The 16682-nt window shown below is 38.3% G+C and overlaps 1 protein-coding gene across 5 annotated transcripts in view; it reads right to left on the reverse strand.

The window, feature by feature from the left end:
• Positions 1–16682, reverse strand: part of LOC120542612 (histone-lysine N-methyltransferase, H3 lysine-36 specific-like) — a 136214-nt gene that overhangs the window by 73616 nt on the left and 45916 nt on the right. For all 5 annotated transcript variants that reach the window (XM_039775191.1, XM_039775190.1, XM_039775189.1 and 2 more), the window contains exon 3: positions 11186–11324. In XM_039775191.1, the coding sequence (XP_039631125.1) occupies positions 11186–11324 (139 nt within the window). The remainder of the gene's footprint in view (positions 1–11185; positions 11325–16682) is intronic.

Raw genomic sequence — 16682 nt, forward strand, 5'->3', positions numbered from 1 at the left:
GATTAAAATATTTTAAAAGATATTTTCACTTATTATTACTCCTACATTAAATACAAAAAGAAAAAAAAACTGTTTTTTAAAATAGAGGTACTGGAATTTTTCCTAATTTTCCTAATTTCCTGACTGTTGGTTTGGTAACTTAAAGTTAGTCTTAAAAAATGTTTTTAAATATCAAGGTATGTCTCATGTCATGGTACTGAGAGCTATCAGAATGTTCCACACAAGAAAACCAAAAAATTATGGATGTGAAATCTAAAAACGATAGTAAGCTTTCTCCTACTACACAGTAGATTTGTTTGGCAAAGAGAAGGACAAGAAAAATGCACACATTTTCTTTCTTTGGTAACAGCCTGATTCATCCATCTGAATACACATCTTCCTCAATTTGTTCAACAGCTTTCCCACCAAGTGAATTAGAATTAAAATAATTAGAATTAAAAGATCTGAGGTATCTAATTATTGGTCTGGGAGAAAACATGATGGAATTACAAAGATTAACTACAGTATACAGACCAAGTGCAATGTGATCATTAAGGAGCCTAAAACTGAGGCTGGTGTCCAGATAAATTATTTCAAAAGCAAGCTAACATCTTTCACTAAAACAATCAAAACAAATGATGACTACCACAAACATGTTACTTCTCTAAAAAGTAGCTCTGGGAAAATTAGCTACAGACCGTTAATAATTATGGGTGTGCTGTCATTTGGACCTAAAACCTCCTTCATATCTGCTACCATCTATATATATAATTCACTAAGGCAAGACAACCATGGAAAGCACGCCAGAAGGGGCGTGGATTCGCAGAGCCGCCAAGTAAGACACCTATGGCGCATGCAGGAAGGAGCTACGCCCACCAACTCCTGGCACCTCTGAGCCACGTTGACTGTTCACAGAGGCATGTTTCTCGCGGAGGTGAATCGCCATGTGCAGCGTGTAAAACGTTTCTCATGGGATTCTTAAAACAATCCTTTACAACTGAGGTTAAAACACAATGAAGTAGGCAGTCTTTAAAAACCCAGTTTTCAGTTACGACGCTGTGTGTTGGTTAGTTCTGTGCATTGTTACAATGTAGCTTTTCTTGCTGATTTATTACATTACCGATTCTTACCCTGTGCTTAAAAATAAGTAAAATACCGGCCTGATTATGCGGCATATGGTATGCCGTGGGTTGGCTAGTCCATTATATTAATGAGACCTACAATCTTGTGTAAAGGGTGCTTTTCTGAAACCCTGTTTGAAACAAGCTCAGTTAAAACGGGTGAAACCATCTGCGTTTTACGAGTTTTTGAAATGGACTGTTACTAAGGGAGGAGCAAACACAATAGCTGTCTTGCGTGGCTAAAGATTAAACTGTAAAGTTCCCAAGTGCTTTTATACCAGCAATAATGGAGAAAGCACCTTAAAATGCACAACTTCTGGCTAGTGTAAAAAAGTTAGGTATTTTAAACATACTTGACAACATGGCAATGCATGAGTTCATTCAAACAGGTCTATGGAGACAGGATATAGTGGTAAATTCAGTGTTCGAACAACGTGACGATTGACCACCATAAACAAAAAGATACAACTATGGTCTAATTTCTGAAACTGTTCAAAGATGTGATGACTGATTTAGAATCAGATATTACTGAAAGAACATGTCAACAAAGTGTTCCACACCAACTCTCATCCACATGCTCCACAAAGCAGCAACAGTCTCAGTCCAAAGCTTCCGTTTCTATATCTTTTATTTAGAGGATTGCAAAGGCACCAGAACAAGAAGAGATTTGTAAAAATTTGTAATAACTGCAATTTAATGTAATTGTACTACTGTATGCACAATTATTAAGCAAGCTGTACTTTTGAGGATTAATTTTAATATGGAACAAATGCAATGCTATCAGTCAATCCAAAATGTTAATATACCTGAAACCATAATGTTTTACAAAGGAAATATAGGGGAATACATATGTGTGCACAATTATTAGGCAACTATTAGTGTGCAGAAGTATTACACAATTAAAGGAAAAACAAATATTTTCCCATCTCACTTGTGTTAAAGTGAGCATAATAAAGAAACTCAAAATTTATAAATAAGCATTTCTGACATTTAAAAAAAAAAAACCAGTGACCAATATAGCCACCCTTCTTTTCAATAACAGTCATAGAGTCCATCATTTCCTTGATCTACTGACAATCAATTTTTTTGTGCAGCAGCAACCACAACCTCCCAGACAGTGCTCTAAGAGGTGTACTGTTTTTCTTCCCCGTAAATCTCCCATTTAAGAAGGGCCAACAAGTTCTCAATATGGTTTAGGTCAGGTGAGGAAGGGGGCCATGTCATTATTCTTTCATCTTTGAGGCCTTTACTGTCTAGCCACAGAGTGGAGTACTTCAATACATGCAAAGGAGCATTGTCCTGCATAAAAATCATGGTCTTCGTGAAAATGCAGACTTTTTCCTGTACCACTGCTTGAAGAAAGTGTCTTCTAAAAAATGGTTTGGGAGTTGATTTTGAGTCCATCTTCTACCGGAAAAGATCCAACTAGCTCATCTTTAATAATACCAGCCCACACCAGTACCTCCACCTTACTGGCGTCTGAGTTGAAGTGGAGCTCTGTGCCTGTTATTGATCCAGCCCATCCATCAGGTCCGTCAAGAGTAACTCTCATCTCATCAGTCCATAAAACCTTTGAAAAATCTGTCTTCAGATATTTTTTGGCCCAGTTGGTTGGGTTTCTACCTTCCTTACCTTGGCCATGTCTCTGAGCACTAAACACCTTGTATTTCTGGGCACTACAAGTAGCTTGCAGTTCTGGAATATGACAGCACTGGAGGATAATGAGTTCCTGGTAGCTTCACGTTTGATTCTTCTGAAATCTTAGGCAGTTAATTTGTGTCTTTTTTCCTCAACATGTCTCCTGCGACCCTGTTAACTATTTGCAACTACAGTATATGTTTGATGGCTCTCTGATCACATCCCAATATCTTAGCAATTTCAAGAGTGCTGCATTTCTCTGAAAGACCTTTTACAATTTTTGACTTTTCAGAGTCAGTTAAATCTCTTTTTTGGCCCACGCCACCTTGCATACCTTGAAACAGGGTGTTTATCTTCTTGGGTCACACCATCCCTCATTACACAAATACACATCACCTGATATGCTTAAATCCAATAAGCATTAAAGTTTATACAGCTTGGAGCTGAAATATATGCAAAATTTTCAAATGCCTAATAATTGTGCACACGGTGGTCAGCTGTTAGTAATACCCTCTTTCATCTCAAAGCTTGTGAGCAGGCACAAGAAGATGCATGTACATTCACAGTGATTTTCTTGGCTGCAGTGTGCTTGCATTAATAAGCAAAAAGTACTGTGAGAACATGAGGAGTGTTTGTTAAGCTACCAGTAATATGTAGAAAAGCGTATGTTTAAGCTTAAACTTATATGTGCAACTTGTATGTAGACAGTACCTACCTTCCGTGTGCATTCCATATTTTTGAGGAAAAAATATCAATTATTAAAATATAGAATAGTAATTGGTTGCCTAATTACAAAGCTTTAACAAGATATGTTGCTTACACTGCTCATTTTTAATCCTTTCTGAGAAAAAGAAATGCAAACTTGTGCTCAGAAATTATTATTTAAGTCCCATCGGAAGATCAGTATTAAACACTGATGAAGCAGAATCACTGCAGAAAAAGATAAGTGGGTCAAAGATGGAAAACCTTCAGCCTCCTTTTGCACAAGATCATGTTAAACAGGCTTATCAACCATACATAACTTTTTTCCTTAATGGAAGCAATCTGCAGGTGGCAGTTTGACAAATGAGAACAACTGTATGTGAGAGTGGGCAGGTGCAAGTTGGTGTACTGTGAGACTGGGTGGGCAAAAGTTTAAAAAAAAAAAAAAGTAACAAAAACCCATTATTGTAGCACTTGCTTGGGTCCGTGACTGCAAAATCTTCCATTGTGTATACTCTAATAGATGGCACTGTTTCAGCTGGTACAAAAGATTAGTGGTATTACCTATCTTTGTAGAACGTGCTTTCAACACAATTTGCAGTGCATGCTACTCTGCTTCTTTAAATAGACAAAATAGCTCCATACTACCGAATTCCACTAACCCTTTTTTTCCAACAATGTTGTAGTCTTTTAAACCTTGGGCTGTGTCTGTTGGGGTGTCTTCTTCGATAACAACGATTTTTGGGCTTTCATTAACATTTTCTTTCATTATTTTCTCTTTGATTTCGCTCCCACTTCTGAGATACTGGCATGCACTATGAAGTTAGATTACTGCCAGAAGTCTGTGTACAAGGAAAATGCATTTTGTAAGCGTCATATTTTGTTTAAATTTTACAAGCTCAAGTTACATGCATAGTGCACATCGGCTGCACCCTAAACATTAGCAACATGTGCTGCTGCCAGTTGCTACAACTGTATGTGTCAATCTAACCTGACCTGGCTGTAACTCTATTCCAGCCACATGATTGGTTCAGCATGGCACTATTTTCATTGTCATTGCCTTTTCGTGTTGTCTGTAAAAACATGAATGGAGTAAGTTCTATCTATTTTCTATTGACTATGTAATATTTCTGTTGGGGCAACACGGTAGCGCAGTGACCTCGCAGTTAGGAAACCCGGGTTCGCTTCCCGGGTCCCCCCTGTGTGGAATTTGCATGTTCTCCCCGTGTCTGCGTGGGTTTCCTCTGGGTACTCCGGTTTCCTCCCACAGTCCAAAGACATGCAGGTTAGGTGCATTGGCAATTCTAAATCGTTCCTAGTGTGTGTGTGCCCTGTCCAGGGTTTGTTTCCTGCCTTGCTCCCTGTGTTGGCTGGGATTGGCTCCAGCAGACCCCCGTGACCCTGTAGTTAGGATGATGCGGGTTGGATATTGGATGGATGGATGGATATTTCTGTTGAAGAAAAGTTATTTCGCGATAATTACCTTAATCGTTTCATCACCCTGTCCTAATTAAAAGTGTAAACTACTACATTTTAGTTTTAAATATTAAAAAAAAATAAATAAAGTTTTTAATTTAAAGGGCATTCCTCAAAATAGGTTTTCTTGCCATTTGTCCAGTTGCACAAGACAACTTATCCAATTACTTTTGTTAGGTTACGGTAATTACTCCACTTTCTTTAACATAAAGGCTAACAGTTCAATCGCCTTTCGCTCACTGATAAAACAAGTCTCCAGTCGCTGCTCTTTGTTTACAATGCAGGAAGTTTGCTGCTAAAGAAAAAAAGACATGCTGCATCAACTACTGTAATAATTTATTAATAATTACATTAAATCTATTTATGTACAAAATGATTATTTTGTTGAAACTAATGTTACTTTGAACACATTTACTAGAGTACTTTGGGAAACATTTAAATCAGGTTTAAGAGAACAAATTAACTCTCTATTGAACAATGTAAAAAGACTAGCTTTGACAAAAGTCAAATTATTCACCATACAAGAAACTGTGCAACTTCTACCTAAGTTTCGATACTCTTACTATAAAACACAGGATGGCCCCGAATATCCTTTCAATATAAGAGCAGGCCTTTCTGTGACTTTGATTGCATTGCAGATCTGCAGGGTTGGACGGATGGTGGACAGGTGTCAGAAGGTACTGATGGAAAGGCCATGCTTGGTCACCCAGAAGTACTTCTTTAAATTCTCTACCCTCACACCTCTTCAACAGGCTACTGTTATTTAAGATGCAAACATGGCCCACACTGTCTGGCCACCTCACAACAATATTACATATCTATAATTTGGCATCACACACCATTTGAAAACTGATTGATGCTTAATTTTGTCTGCTGATAAATGCCGGGTTCTTGGTAATGTCATGAAAGTATAGTTTCACATGTAAGCAGTCAGTAACAGTAATTATTCCTGGCATACCTGAATTTGTGTACAATCCAGTGCCAATGGCACAATGTTGGTCTTCATATGGCAAAACAATATAGCAGTTGTAAATATGTGGTAAAGCAGTTGTATAACGCTAAATACTCTTTGATGTGTACAGTATGTATCAGGTCAACAGCACACCAATAAAATTGTTCAGTCACTAAGAAGCGCAGTGGACGTGTAGCTTGCTGGAATTAACAAGTGGACCCTTCCCATAAATCTCAACTGCCCAACAATAACTGTAGTGACCCACTTCACCCCTCACTCGGACAACTAGTATCTATTACAAAATTTAAACTGTCCCCTTCTGAGCAGTCCATTCATTTGCTGTTGTCAATAAGCACAGACATACCACTACAGTGTGGATCACTGCCACTTAGTAACAGGAACTGCAACTTGGTGCTTCCTGCACTTTGTACATTTGGGCAATTTTTAATTGGAGAAACAACTTTATGTTTTATTGAAAAATTATCATTTGAATTTGATTTATGCATTTTATACTACTCACATACTATTTTCTATGACAGCGTTAAGTGTGACTGATTCATTATTGCACCATAATTCAGTCTAAATCAGGAGAAGCACTAAATGTTATACAAATTTTTTTTAATGATTTACAATAATTCCAATTTATGTATCTGCATAATTTTTTTCATGTCATAACAGTCAGCACGATGCAACTGCCATATTGTTAGACCCATTCATGAGACAGGTTATGTTAGTATGCAACTTTGTTCCCAATCACCAGCTTGAATATTCACACTGCAATTGTCATTATTCTTTCTGCATAGCCTGTTCTGATTCGCTGTTAGTGCCCAACTCACTTGCACACTGCAACAGGTCTTCTTGACGTAAATGTGCACTATGACAAGATCATCTCATAATGATCCCTTGCTGATTGAATGCTGCCAATGGCCACTTATGTCCAACATGCTACTCTTAACTATCCCTGTGCCTGACATTCTTCTTTTACAAAAGTCTTTCATTTAGAAGGTATTCAACATGTACAAGATTCTCAGCATAAGGACTATTTAGATGTTTTTAAACTGGTAACATGTTAATTCTTAAGTCTCAAATTTAATCTTCCATTAAACCATCTCCTCTATTGCAGTGTATGGAAGTCAGAAAATGTAGTAAAAGATGTATCCCAGAGATCTAACCCTCCTTCAATATAAGTGGTAGAAATTATGGTACTGTACCATTTAAAATTTGGGTTTTTTTTAGTACTTTTCCAGTACTATTATACTCCGCAAGCCTATACTGCACACACTTATTTTGACTTGGTTATTAAATATGCACACAGGACAAGATTATAATTGTGACTGATGTCAACAGGACCTCACCTCACTTACTCAACTTACTTACTCACTTACTTTACTGTTTTGGAACTGTCCCACACTACGATTATACTAGTTTAAAGTAATTAATTATCAAACCGTAATAAAACTACTATTACTCCAAATCTAATTACAGGAGGTATCTGTAGTATTACTAGACAAGATAATGTGTAGTAAAAAAATATGTTTTCTTAAATATGGTATCTTATACAGTAATACCTCAGTTAAGAAAGTAGTGGCATTATAAGATTTTTTTTTTGTAAGAAACTTGTATATGTATTGTAATAACAGAGTAAAGGAGGGAGTTGATTTTGCATTGTTTGTTTCATCTCCTTACTTAGCCACCCTCCAATGCAACAGCAATCACCCACTATTTCACAGCTCCTTTATACTGCTCCACATGATCTTATTTGCACCATCCACTACCTGCAGAGTCAAGCCAACAACTCAGTGATTTATATGTGTAAACAGCATAAAATAAAACCTGATAATTTCAGGTGTTTGCTATTTTTTGACGTCATTTCAGCAATTTAGTTTGAAAACCACTATGTTGTGTTTACACTTCTGAGGTGAAACTTTAATGTTCTCTTCATTTTTTCACTATCCGAGTTTGCAGAAAACTTAAAAAGAATCCACAAGAGTTTTGATTATTTTTTTTTCTGGCCTCTTTCTCTGATTCTTAGACTCTGACTCTTGATTAGTGTTTTATGTATTTTTAAAAGACAGGATGGACCTTCTTTTTTTTCTCTTCTGGTAGTCTCCATTACTTTTTGCAGTGTATCCTTCTGATATCCAGCCACAGGGAATGCACAAGCCAGTGTGTTTCTTCGTGCCAGTCCCAAGCCCGGATAAAAGGGGAGGATTACATCAGGAAGGGCATCTGGTGTAAAATCTTGCCAAACCAATATGCAGAGAACAATACAAATTTCCCTACCAGATTGTTGAGCCCCGAGTTAACAACAACCGCCACCAGTACTGTTAACCAACAGGTTGCTGGCAGAAATTGGGCTACTGTTGGCTGAAGAAGAAAAAGAAGAGGGGGGAGATGTGTCTGGATGCAGGAAGAGAGGAGGAAGGTAAAGACAGTGGAACTGAGGGTAGGGACTTTGAATGTTGGCAGTATGACTGGTTATGAGAGAGAGTTAGCAGATATGATGGAGAGAGGGAAGATTGATATATTGTGCATGTAAGAGACTAAATGGAAGGGGAGTAAGGCCAGGTGGATCGGAGGTGGATTCATATTGTCCTATCATGGTGTGGATGGTAGCAGAAATGGGGTAGGGGTTATTCTGAAGGAATAGTATGTCAAAAGTTTTTTGGAGGAGAAAAGAGTGTCAGACAGAGTAATGATTATGAAGCTGGAAATTGGAAGTGTGATGATGAATGTTGTTAGTGCGTATGCCCCGCAGGTTGGGTATGCGATGGATGAGAAAGAAGATTTTTGGAGTGAATTGGATGAAGTGATGAACAGTGTATCCAAGGGACAGAAAGTGGTAATTGGAATGGATTTCAATGGACATGTTGGTGAAGGGAAGAGAGGAGATGGGGAGGTGATGGGTTGGTATGGTGTCAAGGAGAGGAATGAAGAAGGTCAGAGGATAGTGGATTTTGCCAAAAGAATGGACTTGGCTGTGGTTAATACATATTTTAAGAGGGAGGAAGATGCAAAGAGGTAGAGTACATCCTATGCAGAAGAGTCAATCTGAAGGAGATTGAAGGCTGTAAAGTGGTGGCAGGGGAAAGTGTAGTTAAGCAGCATAGGATGGTGGTCTGTAGGATGACGTTGGAGATCAAGAAGAGGAAGAGAGGGTAGAGCCATGGATCAAATTGTGGAAGTTGAAAAAGTAAGACTGCAAGGTTGAGTTTAGGGAGGAGGTGAGACAGGCACTGGGTGGAAGTGAAGAGTTACCAGACAATTGGAAAACTACACCAGATGTAGTAAGGGTAACAGCAAGAAGGGTGCTTGGCGTAACATCTGGACAGAGGAAGGGGCAAAAGGAAACCTGGTGGTGTAATGGGTAAGAACAGGAGAGTAAACAGAGGAAGAGAATGGTGAAGAAGAAGTGGGATAGTCAGAGAGATGCAGAAAGTAGACAAGAGTACAAAGAGATAAGGCGCAAGGTGAAGAGAGAGGTGGAGAAGGCTAAAGAAAAGGCACATGATGAGTTGTATGAGAGGTTGGAATCTAAGGAGGAAGAAAAGGACCTGTACCGATTGGCTAGACAGAAGGAGCGAGCTGGGAAAGATGTGCAGCAGGTTAGGGTGATAAAAGATGAAGATGGAAACATACTCACAAGCGAGGAGGGTGCATTGAGCAGATGGAAAGAGTACTTTGAGAGGTTGATGAATGAAGAGAACGAGAGAGAGAGAGAAGGTTGGATGATGTGGAGACAGTGAATCAGGAAGTGCAACGGATTAGCAAGGAGGAAGTAAGGACAGCTATAAAAAGGATGAAGAATGGAAAAGCCGATGGTCCAGATGACATAAGTGTGGAAGCATGGAGGTGTTTAGGAGAGATGGCAGTGGAGTTTTTACCCAGATTGTTTAATGGAATTTTAGAAAGTGAGAGGATGCCCAAGGAGTGCAGAAGAAGTGTACTGGTGCCGATATTTAAGATTAAGGGGGATGTGCTGGAGTGTTGTAATTACAGGGGGATAAAATTGATGAGCCACAGCATGAAGTTCTGGGAAAGAGTAGTGGAAGCTAAGTTAAGAAGGAAGGTGATGATTAGTGAGCAGCAGTGTGGTTTCTTGCCAAGAAAGAGCACCACAGATGTGAGGTTTGCTCTGAGTGTGTTGATGGAGAAGTATAGAGAAGGCCAGAAGGAGTTGTATTGTGTTTTTGTGGACCGGGAAAAAGCATATGACAGGGTGCCTCGAGAGGAGCTGTGGTATTATATGAGGAAGTCGGGAGTGGCAGAGACATATGTAAGAGATGTACGAGGGAGGTGTGACAGTGGTGAGGCCTGCGGTAGGAGTGAGTGACAGATGCATTCAAGGTGGAGGTGGGATTACATCAGGGATCAGCTCTGAGCCCTTTCTTATTTGCAATGGCGATGGACAGGTTGACAGACTATGATGTTTGCTAATAACATTGTGATCTGTAGTGATAGTAGGGAGCAGGTTGAGGAGACCCTGGAGAGGTGGAGTTATGCTCTAGAGAGGAGAGGAATGAAGGTTAGTAGGAACAAGACAGAATACATGTGTGTAAATGAGAGGGAGGTCAGTGGAATGGTGAGGATGCAAGAAGTAGAGCTGGCGAAGGTGGATGAGTTTAAATACTTGGGATCAACAGTATAGAGTAATGGGGATTGTGGAAGAGAGGTGAAAATGAGAGTACAGGCAGGGTGGAATGGGTGGAGAAGAGTTTTAGGAGTAATTTGTGACAGACGGGTATCAGCAAGAGTGAAAGGGAAGGTCTACAGGACGGTAGTGAGACCAGCTATGTAATATGGGTTGGAGACAGTGGCCCTGACCAGAAAGCAGGAGACAGAGCTGGAGGTGGCAGAGTTAAAGATGCTAAGATTTGCACTGGGCGTGACGAGGATGAATAGGATTAGGAATGAGGACATTAGAGGGTCAGCTCAGGTTGGACAGTTGGGAGACAAAGTCAGAGAGGCGAGATTTCATTGGTTTAGACATGTGCAGAGGAGAGATGCTGGGTATATTGGGAAAAGGATGTTAAGGATATAGCTGCCAGGGAAGAGGAAAAGAGGACGGCCTAAGCAAAGGTTTATGGATGTGGTGAGAGAGGACATGCAGGTGATAGGTGTAACAGAACAAGACACAGAGAACAGAAATATATGAAAAAAGATGATCCGCTGTGGCAACCCATAACGGGAGCAGCCGAAAGAAAAAGAAGAAGATCCTTTTGATAAACTGTAACAGTATTAAACAGGATAATAATGAAAAACAAAAAAATGCAGGAAAAATTACTTTAATATGAAATAATATTAACTTATAACATACCTTTCATCCTTGAGTGGGTATTGAAGAGTGGATCAAAACAGATCTTACATGGCCACCAAGGCCTACGGTTGAACTTTGCCCAGACCAAATCACCAACTTCATACTTCACTGGAATACATTTCTTCTTTGGACTGTATGTCTAGAAACCAATAACAGAAAAAGTGATATTTGAGGCATGTACGCTAAAACACAATTGATAAAATAGAACTGATGATTATACACAGTAATAGATAGATAGATAGATAGATAGATAGATAGATAGAATGACCAGAGCTTCCAAGCTAAATACATTACACACTATCTCCTCAAATGCATATGTGTTCCATAAATGGAAGGCAAAATGAGTACTTTATTTTCAAAACATGGTAAGGCACATGGAAAGAGGTTTGCTTAGAAAATATGCCCACTGAAAAGTACAAATACAGAGTATTTTGCATTTCTACAACATCAAAAATATAATTACAAAACAATAAAAAATGATAATTTTGTAAGAGAAGATGAGGAAACTCATGGAGAGTTAACACAATTTGAGGAAAAATGTTACTGAAATACACAATTTCATAACAACAGAAGTATGTTGTTTGCAACACAAGGAAAAAGGAGAGCTTTAATAAAAATATAAATAAACATCACTGGTAGTAAAAGAGGAATTCAATGGAGGTGGTAAATTAAAATGATAATCTAAAAATAAATATAATAAAGTAAAATAATATTGCAACTTAAGATTCGACTTGTTTTAATTCTGTATAGTTGCTCTTCATTGAGTAAAGTCTCAGAGCACTTGCTCAAGCCTCCACCTACAGTACACTTCACTTAAACCATACACAAATTAGAAACATGAACACATTAACTGGACTGAGCAAACAATCAAACTGAGAAATTTCAATTTGATTAACATAACCAAATTATGACATTATAAGTTTATTAACATAACTACACTCACTAAGTAAATTATTAGGAACACTAAACTAATATTGGGTACAGTCTTCATTCACTCTCAAAACAGTCTTGTTTCTTCGTGGCATGGGTTCCACACAATGTTGGTAACATTGTTTTGAGATTCTAGTCCATGTTGACATGATTGGATAACACAATTTCTGCGGATCTGTCAGCTGCACACTATGAATTTCCCTTTCTACCACATCCCAAAGGTGTTCTATTGCAGGGGTCGGCAACCTTTTGCTAACTGTGTGCCAACTTAAGGTTTCAAATTATTCAGAGTGCCAACATCACATATCATTTTATACAAGTCGAAGTCAATATTCTTATTTTACCATATATATTTTTTATTTTAATTAATTAATATATAGTGATATTCAATAATATGTAAAGTTGTAAACAACATTAAAAAAAAGAGTTTCTTGAAAGATTTAAAAAAAAACTTTTTTATTATTAATAGGAGCCTTGCCCTTGCATGGTCTTGGCCAGTTGCTCAATATCGACAACATACTATGTCACTTTGAGTTTGACACAATTTTCTGAATGTTCAGGCGTTAGGCGACTGACTACGCTGTGGATTTAGCACTGCTTTCATGCGAGAGAAAATTTGCTCACAGGAATAGGTTGATCCAAAAGCTGAAAGAAGAGCAAAAGCAATTTTCTTCAAACAGATGTAATAATTCGGAAGGGGTGTCCAACAGCTGAGAATAGCTGCAGACTTTTCTAGATTTTCATTTTCCAGAGACTTCCGTAGTTCAACAAATTTTGATGTCCATAATTCTTAAGATCTGAAGTTAATCTGTTGCATTTCAAAGTCATCAACATCCATCCAACTAAATAGTTCCAACTGGGTAGTTTCCAAATTAATTATATCAGGCTTAATGAGATACGAAAATAAGGATCCATGAATGTGGAAGTCTTTACTTCGTTTATCAAATTCTGCTTTGAGTGCTTCAATGTACTCTTGAAGCTCATCTACATTTACTTCAAATTGATTTGAGAGATTCTTCACATTCGGGAAGTACTTGAATGCTTTGATGTTGATATCACAGGTAAAAATGTCTGGTTTCATTGTAAATACTTTCCAATAGCTAAAAAGATCCAAGTACTGATTGTCCCTGTCCTTGTAATTTCAGATTAAGTTCATTTAAATGTGTGCTTATGTCAGTCAGAAACATCAACTTTAACACCCAGTTTTCATCATTCAGTTCAGAAAAATTTTTTTTTTCATTAAGAAACACCTTAATAGCTCCAAGACAACTGACAAATCTATTTAAAACTTTGCCTCGACTAAGCCAGCGAACATTGCTGTGTAGCAGAAGATCTCCATATTCACACTCAATTTCTTGTAAAAGAAACTTGAACTGCCTGTGAACCAGTGAAGAATGAGAAATTATAAAGTTGACTATTTCAACAACAGTTGTCATCACAGAGACCAAATTCAGAGATGAGGTCTTTGCAAATAGGTTCTCCTGGTGTATAATACAATGAAAATTCAAATGTTTGCGGCCAACATGATTTTCAAGAAGTTTTACAAATCCTTTCTTCTTGCCAACCATTGCAGCAGCACCATCGGTTGTCACACAGAATAACTTAAGTCTATGTCTTGTTTAGCAAAATAACTAATAAATGCAGTCAAAATGTCTTCTGCTTTGGTTGTGTCATGAAGTGGTAATAAGCAACACAACTCTTCATAAATGTGATTATTTTCAGGATATCTTGCAACCAAGGCTAAGCGAGACAAATCGTTTAAATCAGTGCTTTCATCAAGCGCAACACTAAATACTTGAGATTGTTTAAATCCAGATATTTGTTTAGTTGTTACATTTTCAGCTAAATCAGTTATGCGCCTCTCAACTGATCTTGCAGAAATGGGTATTTCTCTAATACGAGTGAATATAATCTCCTTATTTGGTAAATCACCGAATAAAATTTCAGCACTGCTTAAAAAAGTTTCTTTGATGTATTCTCCATCTGTAAACGGTTTCCCTTTCAAAGCAATACATTCAGCTATTTTATAACTACATTCAGTAGCTTTAATCTTCATTCCAACTGCTTTGCTCAAAATACTAGTTTGTTTTTCGAAACCAGAAATAGCTTTTTTGATAGCTTCACTTTTCTCTTCTGAGGTTTTAAACTTAAACTGGTGTTTTGTTTGAAAGTGTCTTTGTACACTAGATGTGCGACACACAACACTTTCACAACAGAAAGTACACACAGCACGATCATTTTGTCCAACAAATCCATATTCTTTTGTCCAATTTTCTTGAAATGGTCGATGATCAAGTTTCCTTTTCTTTGCAGCCATATTTAACAAAAATGATCTTCTGGAAATATAAATAAATCAGCAAATATCAATGCCAATATTTACATATAAACCACTACTTATAAGCAACAAAAAACTTTACAAAGATATAAAATTTTTTTATGAATTGTTTAAGAGCACACTCAGCAAACACATCCGGTTCACATGCATATTTATCTGAATTACAGAGTCATTCAGATTTTCAGATATTAAATACATAAATACACACATAAATTTGTCCGTGTAAACGCAGAATTATAGATCTACATACGTGCATATGAGAGGAAAACCGTCAGTAAACTGTCAGCTATAACTAGTCATAATGACACTACAATGCCGATCGCTGTACACAGCTTGTTTAGAAGCGTGGGCCTTAATTATATTGACGTTTTTTCTAAGTAGATCTAGGAACTAATAAAAATATGACCATCTCAGTTTTTCTTTATACAATGGATATATTTAGATTAATCAATATGAACCATATATATTATTCAACTACCGGCATCCAGCCTTTGTAGATCTAGATCTGCATATTTGCAGCATGTGACCGGAAAGTCATAACCAATGTTCATATTAGAAAACATTTATAAAATGCAAAAACCAACGTTGTTCTATAGTGGGTATCGTTAAAATATCACCTGAAAAATTATATCTGTGCTTGTATACAACGAAATCCAGATATACACACAACAGGTTTTAAAGAAAATGCGCCACAATTTTTTATGTAATAGAATTTTGATCTCGCTAGTTGACGTTACTGTCGTTAGTTTCTGAGATTTCGCATATAGACTGTTCCCCTGACCTACTTAGACTGCTGTTACAACAAGTCTGGATAAGTCTGTGGCTGGTACCCTGCTACGCCCAAGTGCTGAAATGAGCGAGGAAACCCCGCTAATCGATTTATAATCAACTTTATACAGGAAACCTGAAGAGTCTGCATGCCATTTGAAATTGCTTGGCGTGCCAAGTGTGGCACGCGTGCCATAGGTTCCCGACCCCTGTTCTATTGGATTCTGATCCAGTGACTGGGAAAAACACTGAAGAACACTGAACTCATTGCCAAGTTCATGAAACCAATTCAAAATGACTTTGCTTTATGGCACAGTACATTATCATGCTAGAAGTAACCATTAGAAGATGGGTAAATTCTGGGTCATAAAAGGTTGCACATGGTCAGCAACAATACTCAAATAGGCTGTGTCATTCAAATGATAATTGATTGGTATTAACAGGCCCAAAGTGTACCAAGAAAACATTTTTCTGTACCACCAACTGCAGCCTGGACCATTGACACATAAGCAGGTTGGGTGCATGGATACATGATGTTGGTGCAAAATTCTAAACTCACCGTCGGTGTATCTCCGCAGAAATCAAGATTTATCACATCAGGCTACATTTTTCCATTCTTCACCTGTCCAGTTTTGGAAAGCTCATGCCTGTCCTTGTCTTATAGAAGTGAAAACTGATATGGTCTTCTGCAGTTATAGCTTAACCGCCTCAAAGTTCAACATGTTCTGTATTCAGAGATGATTTTCTGCTCACCACAGTTTTACAGAGTGGCAAAACCAAGTTACTATAGCCTGTCTGTCAGCTCTTACCAGTTTGGCCATTCTTCTCTGACCTTTCTCATCACAAAGGCTTTGACATTTTTTGCTTCCCCCCCCATTCTGAGTAAATTCTGGAGACGGTTATGCTTGAAGATCGATCAGTGGCTACAGAAGTAAACCAAACTGTCAACACTAAACATCATACTATTGAATCTTGCAGTCAAAATCATGCCATGGTTGAAACCTCCAAGATCACATTAACTGAAGCTTCTAACCTGTATCTGGACCATTTTATGGACTGTGCTGCTGTCACACAATTGGCTGATGAGATAATTGTATGGGAAGTTGATGTACTGCAGTTCCCAATAACTTGTTCAGAGAATGTATCTGGTGTGGTGGTCAGCTGGGGCCTGTGTCCAGTCGCGACACCTGGATGGACCAGGAGATCGACTGTGCCTCTCCAGGACCACAAGAGGACAGCGGCCCTGCCTGGTTTGGGGGCCACGGGGTCTGAGCATGGAAGCTCAACCCTGTTAGGGCCCGTGACCAACGCCAGGGGGCGGCCAATCGCTTGTGGAGCCTTGGACAGTAGCGCTTCCACCACACCTGGAGGTGTTGGCGTAAGGAATACCGAGGACACCTGGAGTGCTTCCAGGTGCTCATGCGGCACTTCCACCACACCAGGAAGTGCTGCAGGAAGTCCATC

The sequence above is a fragment of the Polypterus senegalus genome, chromosome 13 (genome assembly GCF_016835505.1).
Source record: "Polypterus senegalus isolate Bchr_013 chromosome 13, ASM1683550v1, whole genome shotgun sequence".
Lineage (NCBI taxonomy): Eukaryota > Metazoa > Chordata > Cladistia > Polypteriformes > Polypteridae > Polypterus > Polypterus senegalus.